A 17,640-nucleotide genomic window follows, 5' to 3' on the forward strand; every position below is an offset into this window, starting at 1 on the left:
ATTGAGCGCGTCCTACAAATATATCCTGCCTTAAAATCATATTTTGCCTCAAACGAGAAGAGCCCCACAATTATCACAAATTATTTTGATAATTCAGAGACAGAGTCTTGGCTTTACTTTTTTGCATAACGTGTCATCAATGTTCCACAATGCTATTTTGAAAATAGAAGGACAGGAGATTTCTATTATAGAAACTAGCAATATTTACAGTGACTTAAAAACAAAATTAGCTGACAGAAAAGCCAACGTTTTCTTGCCGTTACAGGTGCGGCAAAATTTGAAGCAGCTTGAGGAAGAAGGCATATTAAAACCTGCTATTTTCAAAGAAAAAGTGGAGGAATTTTATGACACATGGATTCAATATCTAGAGGAATGGGAAGGACCTATTAAGCATACCGAAAAATTCAATTGGGTTTTGTTAAACACTAAACTCACCCATGACAACATTCAAGTTTGCAGTGATTACATTCTTCAGTATTTTTCTGAAATCAAGTTAGTAGAAGATGAACTGTTTGATGAAACCTGCTTTGTCCTGCGCTACATTCTTTCATTCATGCCCGTCACCCCAGTCGGGGTATGGGCCGCCAACAACAGATCTCCAGAGTCCTCTATCCTGGGCCATTTGCTCTAACTGGTTCCAGGTATAGCCCATTTTTGTGCAATCAGCCTGAAGGTCGTGTCGCCAGGTGTTTCTTGGACGGCCTCTTTTCCGCTTGCCTTGGGGGTTCCACCGCAATGCCTGTCTGGTGATGTTGGTTGGCTGCTTGCGTAGTGTGTGTCCTATCCAGCCCCACCTTCTTCTTCTAATTTCTTCCTCTGCTGGAGGTTGACGAGTCCTCTCCAAGAGGTGGATGTTACTGATGGTGTCTGGCCAGCGGATCTGAAGAATCCTTCTAAGGCAGCTATTAATGAAGGTCTGGATCTTCCTAGCAGTTGTTTTAGTTGTCCTCCAGGTTTCAGCTCCATACAGTAAGACTGGTTTCACATTGGAATTGAACAGTCGAATCTTTATTGCCAAAGATAGCTCTCTGGAGCTCCAGATGTTCTTGAGCTGTAGGAAGGCTGCTCTTGCCTTACCAATCCTTGCTTTGATGTCTGCATCTGTGCCACCCTGCTGATCGATAATGTTGCCTAGGTAGGTAAAAGACTGCACTTGTTCCAGGGGGCTTCCATTCAGTGTGACTGGGTCATTGCTGATGGAGTTAATCTTGAGGATCTTGGTCTTGTCCTTGTGGATGTTGAGGCCGACCTGTGCTGACGTGGCTGCCACTACGTTGATCTTCTCTTGCATCTGCTGTTTGCTGTGTGAAAGGAGTGCAAGGTCGTCGGCAAAGTCCAGGTCATCAAGCTGGGTCCACAACGTCCACTGAATTCCGTTCCTACGCTCGTAAGTGGCTGTCTTCATAATCCAATCAATGACGAGGAGAAAGAGAAATGGTGACAACATTCAAGTTTGCAGTGATTACATTCTTCAGTATTTTTCTGAAATCAATTTAGTAGAAGATGAACTGTTTGATGAAACCTGCTTTGTCCTGCGCTACATTACACATGAAAAAATTACTCACTGGAGACAAAATTCTGTACCACTATCGAACAGATGGATTGAAATATTCAAAGCCTTCAGTGAAAATGATGTTTCCTACAAAAATATTGGAAAATTGGTAGAATATTGTCTCTGTTTACCAGGAACCAATGCACCTGCCGAACGTCTTTTTTCTTTTATGAACAATATCTGGTCCAGTGAGAAAACTCAAGTACATGTTGAAACTTTGAAATGTTTGCTAATTACTAAATATAATTTTAACCAAACTTGCATGGAATTTTATAAAAACATCCAGGAAAACGAATTATTATTAAAATCAATCCACTCTTCACAAAAATATAAGAAGCAAAATTAGGAATGTAGATTAAGTACTTTTGTACCATTTTTTATTAAAACCATTTTGTTTTACTGCTACACTTGTTTCTTTATTACTTGGATCCCAAAATCCTAAGTATACAATTATGTACTAATCTACCCATATCAAATATTTTTTTTTCGCAAAATTACTTTCATAATATATAATATAAATAAAAGTAGTACATTTTATTGTATTCTTTCACTTAAAGAAAATAAAAGATAGGCATACTCCTCAATATTTTTTCAATTTATATTCTACGACAGCGACTATTACTCATGCTGGCTGAGCTATTTTAAATGTCCTGGTTTTAAATTTGAAAAAAATGGTCACCTTATACTTAGGTAAATAGAAAGGAGCATAAACTCTGGCAACTCATATGTAAATAGGGTGACCACACCGAAAGTGTGAAAAATCAGGATGGGGTGGGGGGTAATAGGCACCTATATAGGAAAAATCCCCAAATATTGGGACTGTCCCTATAAAATCGGGACATCTGGTCACCCTATATGTAAAAGTATAATTAGGCAGGATAAAAACAAATGTGAAGAGCAACTAGCGATAGAGACAAAAACCAACACCAATTTAAAAAAATAGTACATCAGAAATAAACAGCCTGCCAAAAAATCAGTAGGGTCACTGGGCAATTTCGCTTTGGTGAGATAAAGGTGGGATTATCCTCCTCTCTTCCAAATGGGGAACTGAGACACGGAGATATTAGTGTCAAAAGTATACGCTAATTTGATTAAAATGTCCATGGCCTGATTTTTCAGAGTTTAGCACTTTGTTCCAAGCACAACTCCTGTGGACTTCTGTTGCAACTGTGAGGCCTGAGCACTTCTGAAAATCGGACCCCAGATTCTCATGCTGAGCACCCAGAAAATGAGGAACCATCCCAGGAAAGTTTGGTTTAAATGGCTTGCTTAGCATCACATAGGAACTCTAGCAGATGCAGGGATAGAATCAGGAGTGACACTCAACTGCCTAAATCACAAGACCATCCTTTCTCTTCCTGAAGTCCCCTGCCTCGTCCACCATGCACCTTCCAACGACTGCAACAAATAAGGCAGGGGTCCTAACAGACATCTTCATTCTCCCCACAACCCTGATTCGTTCCCTGAACACTGACCACACTGTGCACTAACTGAGGCAGGGGTCCTCTGGATTTGATCATGTAAAGATTATTATAATGAATGAAAACAAAATGGCCAAAGTACAGTTGAACAGGCAACCTTGGGTCTGGCATTTCCAACTTTTGAGTGGTTGACTTTGCAGCTCTGTGTATATATTAATTTCCTCTATTTTTAAAAGAGCAAACTGAAAAAACCCCAGATGTTCCAGCATTTGGAACCGTTTTGACTCCATATGGTTCATCAGCAGGGTTAGAACCTTTAGATCCACATACAGACCTCTGCCTGAGCTAGCGGAGTACCTGGAATCATCCTCTATGTAGGCCGGCCACTAGGAGTTGAGGCACATATTTTACCCGTGTGTTTCCAGCTATTTGCTGACAGCTGAGGAATGTTACGACTCAGGAAGCCTGAGTTCTACACCATGTTCTGAGAGAAATGTAGTCAAGTGGTTACAGTAACTCCTCACTTAAAGTCCTCCCAGTTAAAGTTGTTTCATTGTTATGTTGCTGATCAGTTAGGGAACATGCTTGTTTAAAGTTGCGCAATGATCCCTTATAATGTTGTTTGGTAGCCACCTGCTTTGTCCACCACTTGCAGGAAGAGCGGCCCGTTGCAGCTAGCTGGTGGGGCAGCCCCCCCATCAGCTCCCCGCTCCCTTAAGTTCTCTGTATGGCAGCCACCCAGCAGGCTAGCAATTGCCGGCAGTTCAGCTGTCCCTCCCCCCACTGCCTGCTCTGCTCCTGCTCTCTGCCTTGGAGCTGCTCCTGGGAGAATCCTGCTTGTTGTGGGGGGCGCGGGGGAAGGAGGGATGCTAATGTCAGGATGTCCCCCGCCCCCCGCCCCTTTACCCCACCGGGCCATCTCCATAGAGCAGGGGTGGGCAGGACATGGTTCAGGATGGAGGGAGCTGGCTGGCAGCAGCTGCTGCCTCAACTTGCTGAGCTACTGAAAAAGGCAATGTACTTAGAGTGGGGTCAGCATACTTAAAGGGACACACACACACACACACACTCTCTCTCTCTCTCTGTCTGCCATGCTGTCTTCCCTCTCTTTATTCGTACTTCCTCCTACGGTGTGAAGCTACACTAACGTGTTAACCCTTGAGGGCTCAGCCAAATGCTAGTTCATCATTTAGCAATAAAGCATTCCCTGGGAAATATCCCACCCTCTTTCACCCTCTGACTTCACCACCTCAACCAAGCTTCACAATCATCATCTGTGTACAGTATTAAATTGTTTAAAACTTATACTGTGTATGTGCGTGCATATATATAGTCTGTCTGGCAAAAAAATGGCCTTGGAACTTAACTCCTCGCCCCCATTTACATTAATTCTTATGGGGACATTGGATTCACTTAACATCGTTTCACTTAAAGTAACATTTTTCAGGAACAGAACTACAACGTTAAGCAAGGAGTTACTGTACAACCCCCAGCTCCCACTCAACTCCTCATCCCAGTTCCAGCATCCACCCTCTTTCTGGCTCCATATCCCAGCCCGAGCTCCTCACCTCTGTTGATCTGAGCCAGGCTGCTTCCTCCTCCTCCTCACTGAGTGGGTGTAAGCAGGGGAAGCATTTAGAGCACAGGAGAGACAGTCACCCAGCTCTCAGTTCCTGCATGCCATGCCAGAGCTGCCCCTGGCTGCTGCAAGGAGCAATAGGGCTTAGCCCTTGCATCCCTAAGCTAGAGCAGGCTCAGTGCAGACTGAAATTTTGGAGAATGTAGCTACTGAACTCCAATGAATCTCTATTGAACGTGTGCAAACTGAGATTCCCAGCAACTCACAACTTGGCCAAATTTGGGCGGATTTTTAATCGCATGGCAAAAGTTAAACCCTGACATCACGATTCCCCTTGCCAAATGTCAAGTCCCTCCTCCAAAGCATAAAGATGCTTGAGCTTCTTAAGACAATGGTTATAAGATCTTTTTTAACATGGGCAAAAGTAACATTTTTCCTTAGTCTCGTTCTGAGAAATAGCTGAACCGTTTTTGCTGAAGTTTACCAAAAAGTCATGTGTGAGGCAAACACTCATCAAGGAAAATTTCAGCTCAAATGATTATACATAACTGAAAAACAGCATCTTAACTGTAGGGATTGCTACCTGTATCACCTATAATTTAGGGATCTAAATAAAATTGGCCTCATTTTTTCCAGCGCTAATAAGTGCTTAAAGTGCTTGCAGTGGAGATTATGGGTACTCAGTACACCTGATTATCAGGCTACTTTTATTTAGGAGCCTTACTTCACAAAACATTAGCTGTTTTGTCCAGGCAACCATCAGTCATGACCAGGACTTTGCATAGCATTTCTCTCAACTTTAAGAACGCAGCTGCCAACTCACCAACAAATTAAGATATTCACCCCCAAGCTAGCAGAAAACATTTAATCATCAGAGAACATTGAGATCAGAATTTATTGCTGTGCTGCCATTCAGACAATGCAGCAGTCTCTGCAAGAGCATGGGGCAGAGACTCCCATCTGCCAAAGAGGTGGGTGCTCCCTGCATTCACACAATGGGTACTTGCTCATGTTAAGAACAGTGTGTGAAAGGGGTGGGGAGAGGGAGAGAGAGGCAAGAACTCTCAGAGCTGCAGACACAAAACAAAAAGATCACAGGAGCAGGCTGATGCCTCCCCCAGCAAGTCCCATCACTTACCACGTAGATGGCTCCACTGAACAGCAGGAGTTGAGAGGATCAGATCAGTCCATCCTATTAATTCAGTGGGCTCTTGGGGAAGATCATGATAGATCCAGGAGCTATCCTAGGGCACAGAGAGAGCTGTAGCATTACAATTTCTGCAGCTCATCTTAGACCAAGAGAAACGGGGTACGTCTCTCCTCAGGAGACAATTTATGTGTGAGTGGGGGGGATAGAAGGCAGAGAAGCAGGGAGAGGGTTGTTCTGCAGCACATGAGCAGTTTGACCAATCAAGTTGCTCCTATCCCAAAATCAAGAAAATTCAATCATCCCCCTCCCCCACACCTACACACACATTTTCTAAAAAATCGTATTAATGCAACATGAGATTTTAGAACATATGACCAATTTAATCCGTGGTGCAATTCCATTGGTTTTGGAATTACATCAACGATGAATCTGGCCCATAATCACGCAATTCAAAAGTATTGTTTTCAGCATAACCTTCAATCCCCCACGCTGAACACACCGTGTAATAAGACATGCATTTAACGCCATTCTCAGTAATACAAAATACTAAATATGTGCAACGGTGCTCGGTGTTACAATTGGTCTCAGAAACAAAGCTCTGAACGTCCTGACTTCGGCACATCTAAGATCTCAATAATAATATATGCAGTTTTTTGAATAATAAAAGGATTGTAATCTTCAGAGGTGTTTAGAATCTACAACTCTTATGAAAGCCATTGGGAATTTGAATGCTCAAACTCTCAGGAGGCCAATAAAACTACATCCCATGCAAAAGCCGATTTATTTTAATCTAGGGTTGTGCAGTCAAACCTTTGAATTATAAAATTGGGCCCATAATTCACAGCTTATTATTTATTTTACATATGGACCTAAGAGGTGTCCCATCACTCTTTAAGAAATAATTTTGAAGTTTATTTTTACAGTATACAAAGAAATTATATTTAGGGGTTAAAAGCAAATATCACAGTATTAAGACAAAATGAACCATCGAAAGCTGGGAAACAGCATATATCACTGACTTCTATCATTAACCAGCTATGTTCTAGTTGGTTTATAACATTACACAGCAAATATTTGAACATTTTTGTATTGATCGAGAAAGTTACAAATATTTTACAATAAAATATGTACAAATAAATTAGATACAGCATAGATTATGTTTTATGTGGATTGTTCTAAACATAATATCTTTATTATAAAGACAATAATTTACAAGACCACTATTATGCATGTGCATGTATATATAGATACACACACAAAAACAAACATACCGGTATATTTTAATTAAATGGGTATTTTACTGTGTGATATATTCAAGATATTTTTTAAAAATAAAACTCTGTGCATAGGTCTAACACCTAATTGGCATAAATAGTTTACTATAACAAGATAAAAGACTTCAATGTAACATCTTGTATCAATTGCAAAAAGATAAGAGTATCTCACATAGCTTAAAAATGAAGCAGCTATATTGAAAAAAGATTTGAAATGTTTTCGTTCAGAGTGTAGCAAGAGATTTTATAATTTTCTGGTTAGAGCAATAAAAGTTACAAGTATAAAAGGGAGTGATCAGCATCTCGCATGTTAAAACTAGATGGCCTCTGTTCTGCTTTTTTTACGCTAATACTTTCTGGTTTATAAAGTTTACCTTGGTCAACTGACCAAATTTCAGGTGCTGAGTCCTCACCCATACAGACATCTGATAAGGTTTCTATTTTGGACCAATTATGGTCTTTTTTGGTAGTAAGATCTATTAAGAAACTTCTCCAGTGAGCATTCCGGTCATGGATCTAGGGGGGAAAAAACCAAAGATTATAGAGGAAAGAAAAGTTTCTGAATAATAATTTAAAACAATTGAAGATTTTACTTTCATTAACCATGTTCGAAATGGAATAGGGTTGATTTTAACATTCCAATGCTGCACTGGGATGGGCGAAGGGATTAGCTAGGCTCTGAAATGTGAGAATGATTCTACATTACTAACTCTGTTCCAGGTCCACTGCTATGACACAGTGGACCTGGAACTAGACTTGACCAAAGGAAACTGGGAAAGTCCTGATTTCCTCCCCAAAGAGGTCACTTCAAGGACCCAAATGGCATTCTAGCGATCTTGCTCGCAGTCCAATTTATCTCCTGGAGCTGTGTGTCCTATCAAAACTCTGAGAATGCATCTGAAGTTTCAAGAAATGGTAAGACACTGTATCTTGTAACTACAGTATGCAGGCTAAGCCACTTTCCACAGCATTTGTGATCAGACCTAATCCCAACGGAACCTGATTACAAGGGCTGGGTCTGAATCAGATGGGAAAACAATCGGATGATCTATGGCTGGGGTGGGCTCTCCTCCTCCTGCCTGTGGCAGCTGTGCCCCCTGCTCCTGCCGGCCACTGCCACCTCGCTGCGCTGTGTGTGCTACAGTCACAGAGAGAGTGTGTGCCAGAGTGGCAGTGACTCTCATTTCATAGCGCATACAGCACAGTGGAGGGAAGCAGCCATGCAGCACACGCAGCTGCCACTGTGCCAGCCCCGCAGGCAGGAGGTGACGGAGACGCTGACTCAGGTTCGCAGGAAGGATTCAGGTCAGTTTGGGTCTTAGGCTCAGGTTGGGTGGGCTTGGGTCTGGTTCAGGTCCAGGTTGGGCCTAAAAATTAGGCTCGAGCAGACCTCTACTTGTGATTTTTTTTAAAAACCAACCCAGCTATAGCAGCATCCTCTTTACATTAGCTACATTCTTGTCTTTCCTCATGTTTCATTTCCTGTATGATCAGATTTTGCTGTTTAAAAGTAACTGGATATAACTGGATTTTAAGACCAGTTTGGCTGACAGGCCTGGGAATTGGTACATCATCTTGGAATTAGCGTTTCTCTTCCTCAATCTAACAGCTCCAGAAATACATCTTTATATTGCAAACTCATTGGGGCAGGGACTTTGTACAGTACCTATCACCACAGGGTTCTGGTGCATGACTGTGGCACCTAGGTGCTACAACTCTATAAATAATAGGTCTGTCAATTAATCGCAGTTAACTCAAGCAATTAACGCAAATCATTTCCTCTGGAATGGTGGCTGAAGCATGAAGAGGCATACGAACATTTAGCATATCTGGCATGTAAATACCTTGCAATGCCAGCTGCAGGATTGCCATGCAAATATCTGTTCTCACTTTCAGGTGCCATTGTAAATAAGAAGTGCGAAGCACTATCTCCCGTAAATGTAAACAAAGTTGCTCGTCTTAGCAACTGGCTGAACAAGAAGTAGGACTGAATGGACTTGTAGGCGCTAAAGCTTTACATTGTTTTGGTTTTGAGTGTAGTTATGTAACAAAAAAAATTCTCTATTTGTAAGTTACAAGAAATACTATTTCTTTGATCTTTTTTACAGCGCAAATATTTGTAATAAAATAATAATATAAAGTGAGCACTGTACACTTTGTATTGTGTGTTGTAGTTGAAATCAATATATTTGAAAATGTAGAACATCCAAAATATTTATAACACATTTAAATTGGTATTGAATTATTGTTTAACAATGCAATTAAAACTGCAATAAATCTCAACTTTTTTTTAAAACTTGCAATTAACTGTGATTATTTTTTGTAATTGTTTGACAACCCTAATAAATAATATTAAAAGCCTGATGTAATTGTAAATCAGCACCCTAATCCTCCCCCTCATCCTAACAGAATTTATTTTTCTTAAGGAATCAAAACTGAAGCATCAACTCTAATCCCTAATAAATTAAAAAAAAAAAAATCAACTGCAGAAATGTAGCTCCCCGCCCCTTCACCCCTAATTAAACCTCTGTACCGCAGTTTAATTGCTACAAAGGCAAAAGAGAGGCAACGTACCGATACGTGTCTCCGTAAGGTAGACATGTCTGTGAAGGTTCTCTCACAAGCCCTGCACTTGTATGGTTTTTCACCGGTGTGAATACGCTGGTGACGCCTGAGAGCTCCTTGCTGAGTAAATGTTTTTCCGCACTGTTCGCAAAAATATGGACGCGTCTCTGCAAATGAACAAAACCCAAAACCGCTGAACATCAGTCCTTTTGGGCCTGATCCTGCAAGCGCATCGGTACATGCTTCACTTTACTTATGAGAGTAACAGGACTATTTATGTGAGCAATGCTGGATTAAAGCACTTGCACAACAGCTCTGGTTCCCACAATCACGTGAATATTTCTAGCCCCACTGGTTGTGAAGAAAAGCTTGAAAATGTGACCCAAGTGAAACTGATCCAGCAGGGTCTGCCTGAGTCTCCAAAGGGAGGTGCAACATCCAACAGAACCAGGGAGGTAGCTACCCGGCCCAATCCTCCCTACCAAAGCAGATCAGGCCCTTCTTCTGGGGAATGCTACCCTGCTACTGGCTCCTGCCACCAGCCCACCCTCTGCTAGGGTGATGGCCACGCAGGATGGGCATTTGTGGGGGGTGTCCAGGGCTCTGGATTGCTTTAATCAGGCTCTGCAAATAATTAAAGTTAAGAATGTGCATAAGTGTTTGCAGAACAAAGGTCTTTGAGAAATAATTTCCAAACAATGAGTCAAACTGCATTTGGCCCAATGTAACTAACTAACGTACATTGTATCAAGCAGGCAATGCAGGGTATATTTTTAATTTTTTAAATACTGTATGAATTATTTTTCCTTTTACAAAAAATATGAGTAAGTATGAACTCTGGCTCCAAATCACTCCCCCCTCACTATACTTATGTAGCCCATCAAAAAGATTGTTGAGTTAAAGGCTAACATCATTTTTGCATACAATTTCAGATCCAAACTTCCATCGGTATCTACTCATCTGTTGCCAAAAACATCTGTTTTCTTTGTTACCTGCATGAACATTACTGTGTTGGGCTAGCGAGGCTCTCAGTCCAAACGTTTTCCCACAAACATCACATTTATAGGGCTTAGCTCCCATGTGGCATCGCTTATGGCATTTTAAGTATTCATTGGTGGCAAAATGTTTTCCACACACGTCACATTTAAAGAGACGCTCTCCTGTAAAAAAAACAAAAGACATTCTGAATTCTCTTACCAGTTACTTCCATAACCTCTTCCTGGCCAAGTCCAATGTTTTGTTGTTTTTTGTCCATGCTTATCCTCCTTCTCCCTTTGACACATTTGATCAGTCCCTTCTCCTGGACTATCATTAACCTTTTGATTTCCATGAGTCTGTGCTCTCTTGGTTTTCAACTGGCTTCCCATCCAGCATGCTTTGTTGGCATGTCTCAGGGCTCTGACTCCTTTTTTCCCTCTTCACTGTATCCCTATATGACTTCATTAAGAAAATAAGAACGGCCGTACTGGGTCAGACCAATGACCCATCTAGCCGAGTATCCTGTCTTCCAACAGTGGCCAATGCCAAGTGCTTCAGAGGGAATGAACAGAACAGGGAATCATTGAGTGATCCATCCCATTGTCCATGCCCAGCTCCTGGCAAACAGAAGCTAGGGACACCATCCCTGCCCATTCTGGCTAATAGCCCTTGATGGACCTATCTTCCATGAATTTATCTAATTCTTTTTTGAACCCTGTTATGATTTTGGCCTTCATAACATCCCCTGACAAAAAGTTCCATAGGTTGACTGAGTGTTGTGTGAAGAAATTCTTCCCTTTGTTTGTTTTAAACCTGCTGCCTATTAATTTCATTGGGTGACCCCTACGTCTTGTCTTATGCAAAGGAGAAAGTAACATTTCCTTGTTCACTTTTTCCACACCAGTCAAGATTTCATAGGCCTCTGCCACATCGCCCTTAGTTGTCTCTTTTCCAAACTGAAAAATCCCGCTCTTTTCAATCTCTTCTCATATGGAAGTTGTTCCATACCCCTAATCATTTCTGCTGTCTCTGTACCTTTTCCAATTCCAATATATCTTTTTTGAGATGGGGCGACCAGATCTGCATGCAGTATTCAAGGTGTGGGCGTACCATGGATTTAAATAGATGATATTTTCTGTCTTATTATCTATCGCTTTTCTAATGGTTCCTAACATTCTGTTGGCTTTTTTGACTTCATTGCACATTGAGTGAATATTTTCAGAGAACTATCCACAATGACTCCAAGATCTCTTTCTTGAGAGGTAACAGCTAATTTAGATCCCATCATTTTGTATGTACAGTAGAACCTGAGTTATGAACACCTTGGGAATGGAGTTTGTTCGTAACTCTAAACAAAATGTTATGGTTCTTTCAAAAGTTTACAACTGAACATTGACTTAATGAAGCTTTGAAACTTTATTATGCAGAAGAAAAATGCTTTTAACCATCTTAATTTAAACTAAACAAGCACAGAAACAGTTTCCTTACCTTGCCAAATCTTTTTTTTTGGAAACTCCCTTTTTTTTAAGTTTACATTTATCACAGTACTGTATTGTATTTATTTATCTGTGTCTGCTGCTGCTGTACTTCTGGTTCCAAATGAGGTGTGTGGTTGACTGGTCAGTTTGTAACTCTGGTGTTCGTAACTCTGAGGCTCTACTGTATAGTTGGCATTATGTTTTCTAGTATGCATTACTTGGCAGATGAAATTCAGTGTTGATAAATGCAATTTTGTTGCCCAGTCACCCAGTTTTGTGAGATCCCTTTGCAACTCTTCGTGGTGTGCTTTGGACTTAACTATTTACTCACTTGGCCTCTGCTGCCTTTTCTATGCAGATGACTCCCAAAATCCATCTCTCTATCCCAATCTCTTTCTTTGGTCTTGCATCTCAGACAGGCTGTCTGATGTCTACCTATCCAGGTACCCAAATGGCCCTCATCATCTGAGTACCTCCTGTGAGTTAAAAATATAATGTGCAATTCTCTGCCCCCACCTATTCCCTGCTGCCGAGAGGGAATTTGGATGATTTCTTTTCTACCGAGATGTCCTGCAGACAACTTGTATTTAATCTGACCAAATAAAGGGGTGAGAATGGTACAGGGCGAGGCCCACGGTATTTAATTCCTACCTGTATGTGTCCTCTTGTGACCATTTAGTTTGCCTTTGTCAGCAAAGCAAGCTCCGCAGTCCTCACAAATATATGGCTTTTCTCCTGTATGAGACCTACAGGCAGTGAAACACACAGAGATATTGAGAAAACACAGCTAGACAGGCAGTGCCTAATTTGTAATGAAAGAGGTGTCAGGGCACGAGCAATTTTTTTCCCTTTCATAACTGAGGCAGCGAGCCCAGAGGTGCTAGGGCTATGAACCGCCAAGCTTAGATGTGCCAGGGCTCAGTCCTGGCAAGCCCCAGCACAAATTAAGCACTAAATAAATAAATTAAATAGTCAGTGGGGTTTAAAATAGCATTTCCTCTTGAAATTAATTTCCTGTACTGTGGATGTTACGGTCCTGGAGAGTTTACCTAGATTTTCTATGTGGGAGTTGGCATAAATGTGTTCAGCTCAGCAAGGAAATTAAAGGTTTGCATGCATATTACATCAAAGGTGCATGCAGACCCCAAGGTGTAATGTTGCAATGAATGACCCTGTCTGATACTTTGGATTTTGCATGAATGGGGGGGGAGGGGAAAGAAAGCCTAGAGAATTCTTGGCAAAGACATTTATACTTCTCAGATTGAGTAAATCAGTGTAGCTTCATTAATCTGAAGGAGCTCGGCTGACTCACACCAGCTCAGGATCATTCTCTTACAATGCCTTAAAGAGGAGCATGCAAGATTTTCCTCTGGCTGTTCCTTTCTTTTTCTTCCTTCGTGCCTCAACAGCAGCATCAGTCCTAAAACTCTGTGGCCAAAAGGACTGACAGTCCAACTATATTGTCCTATACTGGCTGCTAGACGATACACCAGAGTGATGAACCCAATATCCTACTCCTCTGAGAAGCTCCTGATACTGATAAACTCCTTGTGTGAGTATATGTATGCTCTTGCTGTGATCCAGCCAGGAACTGATAAAGCCAGGGGTTATTTCAAATAAAAGGGCTGCTTGCCCAGCTTAGCAGGTGAATGAGGCAAAGGAGAGAGAACAACAGTGAGTGCAGACAGACAAGAGTAGGTGACCTGACGAAGAGCTCTGTGTGGCTTGAAAGCTTTTCTCTCACCCCCACAGAAGTTGGTCCAGTAAAATATTGCCTCATCCACCTGACTTTCTAATATCCTGGGGCCAACATGTCTACAATTACACTACATACAACATGTGGTTCCTAGACATTTACACAAATATATTACTTTAGTTTATCATCAAGACTGTATTTGTCTTTGGAAGGAAAAAAATCTCAAGTGTAGCAGGTATCAATGACCTCACTATTTATAAGTGTGACAAACATACTGGAGCAGATACTCCGTTGGTGTAAACTGGCACCACTCCACTGAAGAAAGACTTAGTCCCATCGATCTCAATTTAAATACTGGCTTTTCAAAAATTCTACTTTAGTTTTAGTTATCTTGGGCCTCATTGATGGGTCTGCTATTTCCAAACAGCGGAGAAGAGCCAGAACTCACAAAAGACTGGCGGCTGCTGCTTTGGTGGTGGTGATGACAATGTGGATGTGTTTTCTTTCCTTAGGCTAGCAGCAGATCTCTCCAGGCTTCTACAGTGTGTCCTGAGCTACCATTCTCAACGTCTGTAAATCACACAAACTGATTTGCACCAGCTGTGAGGTAGGGCAGTGCTATTGTCCCCATTTTACAGTTAGGGAACTGAGGCACAGAGAGATTAAATGACATGCCCAAGGTCACACACAAAGTCTGTGACAGAGAAGGGGATTGAACCTGGGTCTCCTAAATCTGAGACCAGTGCCCTAACCACTGGGTAATCCTTCCTCTCTTGCCATTTTTTACATTAGCTGAGGATCTGGCTCAATCTTATTTGGAAGGAATCACTCTTTGCTTGCCTATGTATGAACGGTACTGCTATGTTTTAAGTCTTTCCCAAAGGTAAGGTAATGACCCTGGAGTAGACAAACAACTTTACATAAATAAAAGAAACTAAACTTGGTTAATCATTGATATTACAGGCCAACATAAATCCCAGCATTCCTCTATTACATGGATACTGCAGAAAAACGACTGGGGGACAGTAGGTCGTCCAAGGGAAGGAGTGCCAAGGCAGGGTGCATGCAGGGTTCAGGAACGGGAGAAGCGGGACTGTAGGCTGACCTGGTGTGGATCTTAAGCTGTGACGGCTGTGCAAATTTTGAATGACAAATGCTACATTCGTAGGGTTTTTCCCCTGTGTGTGTCCGCATGTGAAACACCAATGCAGTTCGAGAGCTCAGAATCTTCCCACAGACCGAACATAGTGGGCGCTTCACTCTCCCTTCATGCTTCCGCATATAATGCGTCCTCACGTCTCTCTTTCTTTTAAATGTAGCATTGCAGAGGGTGCAGGCAAATTGCCTTTCTTCAGTATGGACACACGCTCTGTGCTCTTTCCAGCTGTTGTAGCTAGCAAATGACTTGCTACAGATATCACACTGATAGACTTTACCGGGCAAGGACTGATGGACATCTTTGCAGTGATCCACATATTTTTTTCGAGATACAAACTGCTCATCACATTTATCGCATGTTATAACATAGGCAGACTTCTTAGTTACCCGGGCCTTATTTACCTTCTTTATTTTAAAGTCTTCACCTGATTCATTTTCTTCAGCATCTTTATCATTAGAGGAATCATCGTCGTCATCTGTACTAACATCCTCGTTATCTTTACCACCATCTGCTTCAGAATAAACTGCATCGTAATCTCCCTCCTCTTCCCCCTTCACATCTGTTTCTTCTTTATCCTCATCCCTGTCTTCATTTTCATCTTCTCTGTTAGCTTCGGATTCATCGTATTGCCCCTTCCTTTCTTCCCCTTCACTGCTGCAATCCACTTGTGCATTAGATGAGCTCCCTGGTTCTTCCTCGTAGTCCGTGGCTTCCTTGCTCCTGGCAGCTTTTCGCAACGCAGTATCTGATGCCCCATCCCATCTTTCTTTGCTAATATCTGTTTCACAGTATGTTGCATCTGGTCTATCTGCAGGTGGAACTACCATCCAGTAGACTGGCATAAGCTTCCTGTCTTGCCCAGATTCATGTATTTTTCTGTTAAAACCAGAACACAACCATAGTACAGTTAAACACCTGGTTTTATATGCATGCACACTGAAGGAATCAGGTTTCTCATATTCATTTTAATGTTGCCTTTCACAAACTAGTAGAACATCTAGAACAAGAGAGCAGGGAAATATTGCAGAAAGGTGAGACCAGATAATTAACGATAACTGAAGTGTCTTATGCAAGTTATTCTGTAGAAGCATTATTTAAACTGTTGGGTATCCTTGCTTTCACAGCTAGCAATGGCTATTACACTGTCGGCCTGGCAGAAGTTTAAAACCAGTAGGTCCTCAGGAAAGGACCCCCTCTAAAGTGAACTTGGGTGTTACCTAATTAATATCATGAGAGATTGTAAATGCAGTCTAACAACTGGGTTCTTACAAATACAACTTGAGAACCTCTTGCTTTACTTTTAATTAAATTAAGAACAATACAAAATGGCATACTTTTAAATATCTACTGCCTCTTACCCTTAGCACCTCCTTAAAGAAGCACATAATATTTGACCCTGTAACACTGTGTGATTCTTAAACAACAAAACTGATATTTTGCTTTAATTGAAAGGTTAAGAATTTCATTGTAGGCCATATATGATTTCCCCATAATGCAAAGGCACTATTCAGCTCTAAGATACATGGAAGAAATTCCCAATGTTTTCACACGGGACATGCGCATGGGTAGGTGGATAAGAAGGCAGAACTGGGATTCATCACTTCACTGTAATCTTGAGTTCCCTGTTACAATACAGTGACTATGGAAAGATATGCAGTGTTTGGTTTTTAAACAAGTTAGAAATGTCATTGAATGGGCAAAATTTATGCAACAACATGCCTGCTTTGTGCATGCAATTAGACAAAGCAAATCTGCTGACTGTTTGTGCAGATAGTCGATTATGGTAATCTGTCTTTTTAATAGAGTTACTACAGTACTTAGCACAAGAGAATCCCAATACTTAACTAGAACCCTTAGGCACTATCGTAATACAAACAAACAAGACCATAACACAAACATTTTCTTATTAAAAATACTAGCAGCTTGCAACATCTCTGTTTGTATAAACTGCAGCACCAACAGTTTTCTTATTAATTTAGGGCCAGATAAAGATACCCTTATGAACACTGAGATAAGTGTATCAACATCTGTCTCAAAGAAATAGGTAATCCTGCACAGTCTATGTTTGAACTGTTAATAACCACAAATTTAAAACAAATTGTCTGGGAGATTTCTGCATGGGATCGATCTGCTTTCCCTCTGCAGGTGACAATAAGATAACAAAGAAAATGAAACAGAGAGCCGCACTGCATTGTTTTGAAAGATTACAGTTTGTGTGCTGGGCACACGAATGACTGATACTGTGTAACTGCAAATGCTTTAAGTGTCTGGAATTATCTGCTCATCCTGCTATTGTGGATTTCCCTCCTACTGTACTACTTCATTTATTTTTCTACTCCTATCTGTTCAGTCTGCATTTTCCTAAAATTTAGCCTCACTCAACCCTCCTCTTTGAGCTCACTGTCTATACTATACAGAACCTAATTCTTTTCATCAATCACACTTCTCTCCCTGAGTACCTCTTGTTTCTTTCTCACTATACACATCAGTGTCACACAAAAGTCTTTGCATGCAGATTTTCTTTAGAAACAGACGGATGGTATCTTTTTATATATGGAATCTCCTGAGGGATTCTTTAAAGCATCAATGTTATCGATTTATTAAATGCATTAATAAAATTTAAGAAATAATTATATATATAGGGATAAAACTATTCTCTGTAGTTGCATTAGCTAGGAGAAAGTTAAAGGGGCCAATAATCCTCATGCTTGAGTGAAAGCATGGTCTTATGGTGAAGGTGCTGGATTTGACTCAGAAGATCTGGGTTCAATTCCTAGATCTACTACAG

The 17,640-nt window shown here is 41.2% G+C and overlaps 1 protein-coding gene across 3 annotated transcripts in view; it reads right to left on the reverse strand.

Moving 5' to 3' along the window:
* Positions 1 to 4,873: 4,873 nt before the first annotated feature.
* The window catches only part of LOC123366223 (GDNF-inducible zinc finger protein 1-like), a 180,569-nt gene continuing 167,802 nt past the window's right edge, over positions 4,874 to 17,640 (reverse strand). For all 3 annotated transcript variants that reach the window (XM_045009468.1, XM_045009467.1, XM_045009469.1), the window contains 5 exons: positions 14,799 to 15,728; positions 12,649 to 12,743; positions 10,534 to 10,701; positions 9,551 to 9,708; positions 4,874 to 7,492 (listed from right to left, as the gene is read on the reverse strand). In XM_045009468.1, the coding sequence (XP_044865403.1) occupies positions 7,250 to 7,492; positions 9,551 to 9,708; positions 10,534 to 10,701; positions 12,649 to 12,743; positions 14,799 to 15,728 (1,594 nt within the window). In that variant the 3' untranslated portion in view covers positions 4,874 to 7,249. The remainder of the gene's footprint in view (positions 7,493 to 9,550; positions 9,709 to 10,533; positions 10,702 to 12,648; positions 12,744 to 14,798; positions 15,729 to 17,640) is intronic.

The sequence above is a fragment of the Mauremys mutica genome, chromosome 3 (assembly GCF_020497125.1).
Source record: "Mauremys mutica isolate MM-2020 ecotype Southern chromosome 3, ASM2049712v1, whole genome shotgun sequence".
Taxonomy (NCBI): domain Eukaryota; kingdom Metazoa; phylum Chordata; order Testudines; family Geoemydidae; genus Mauremys; species Mauremys mutica.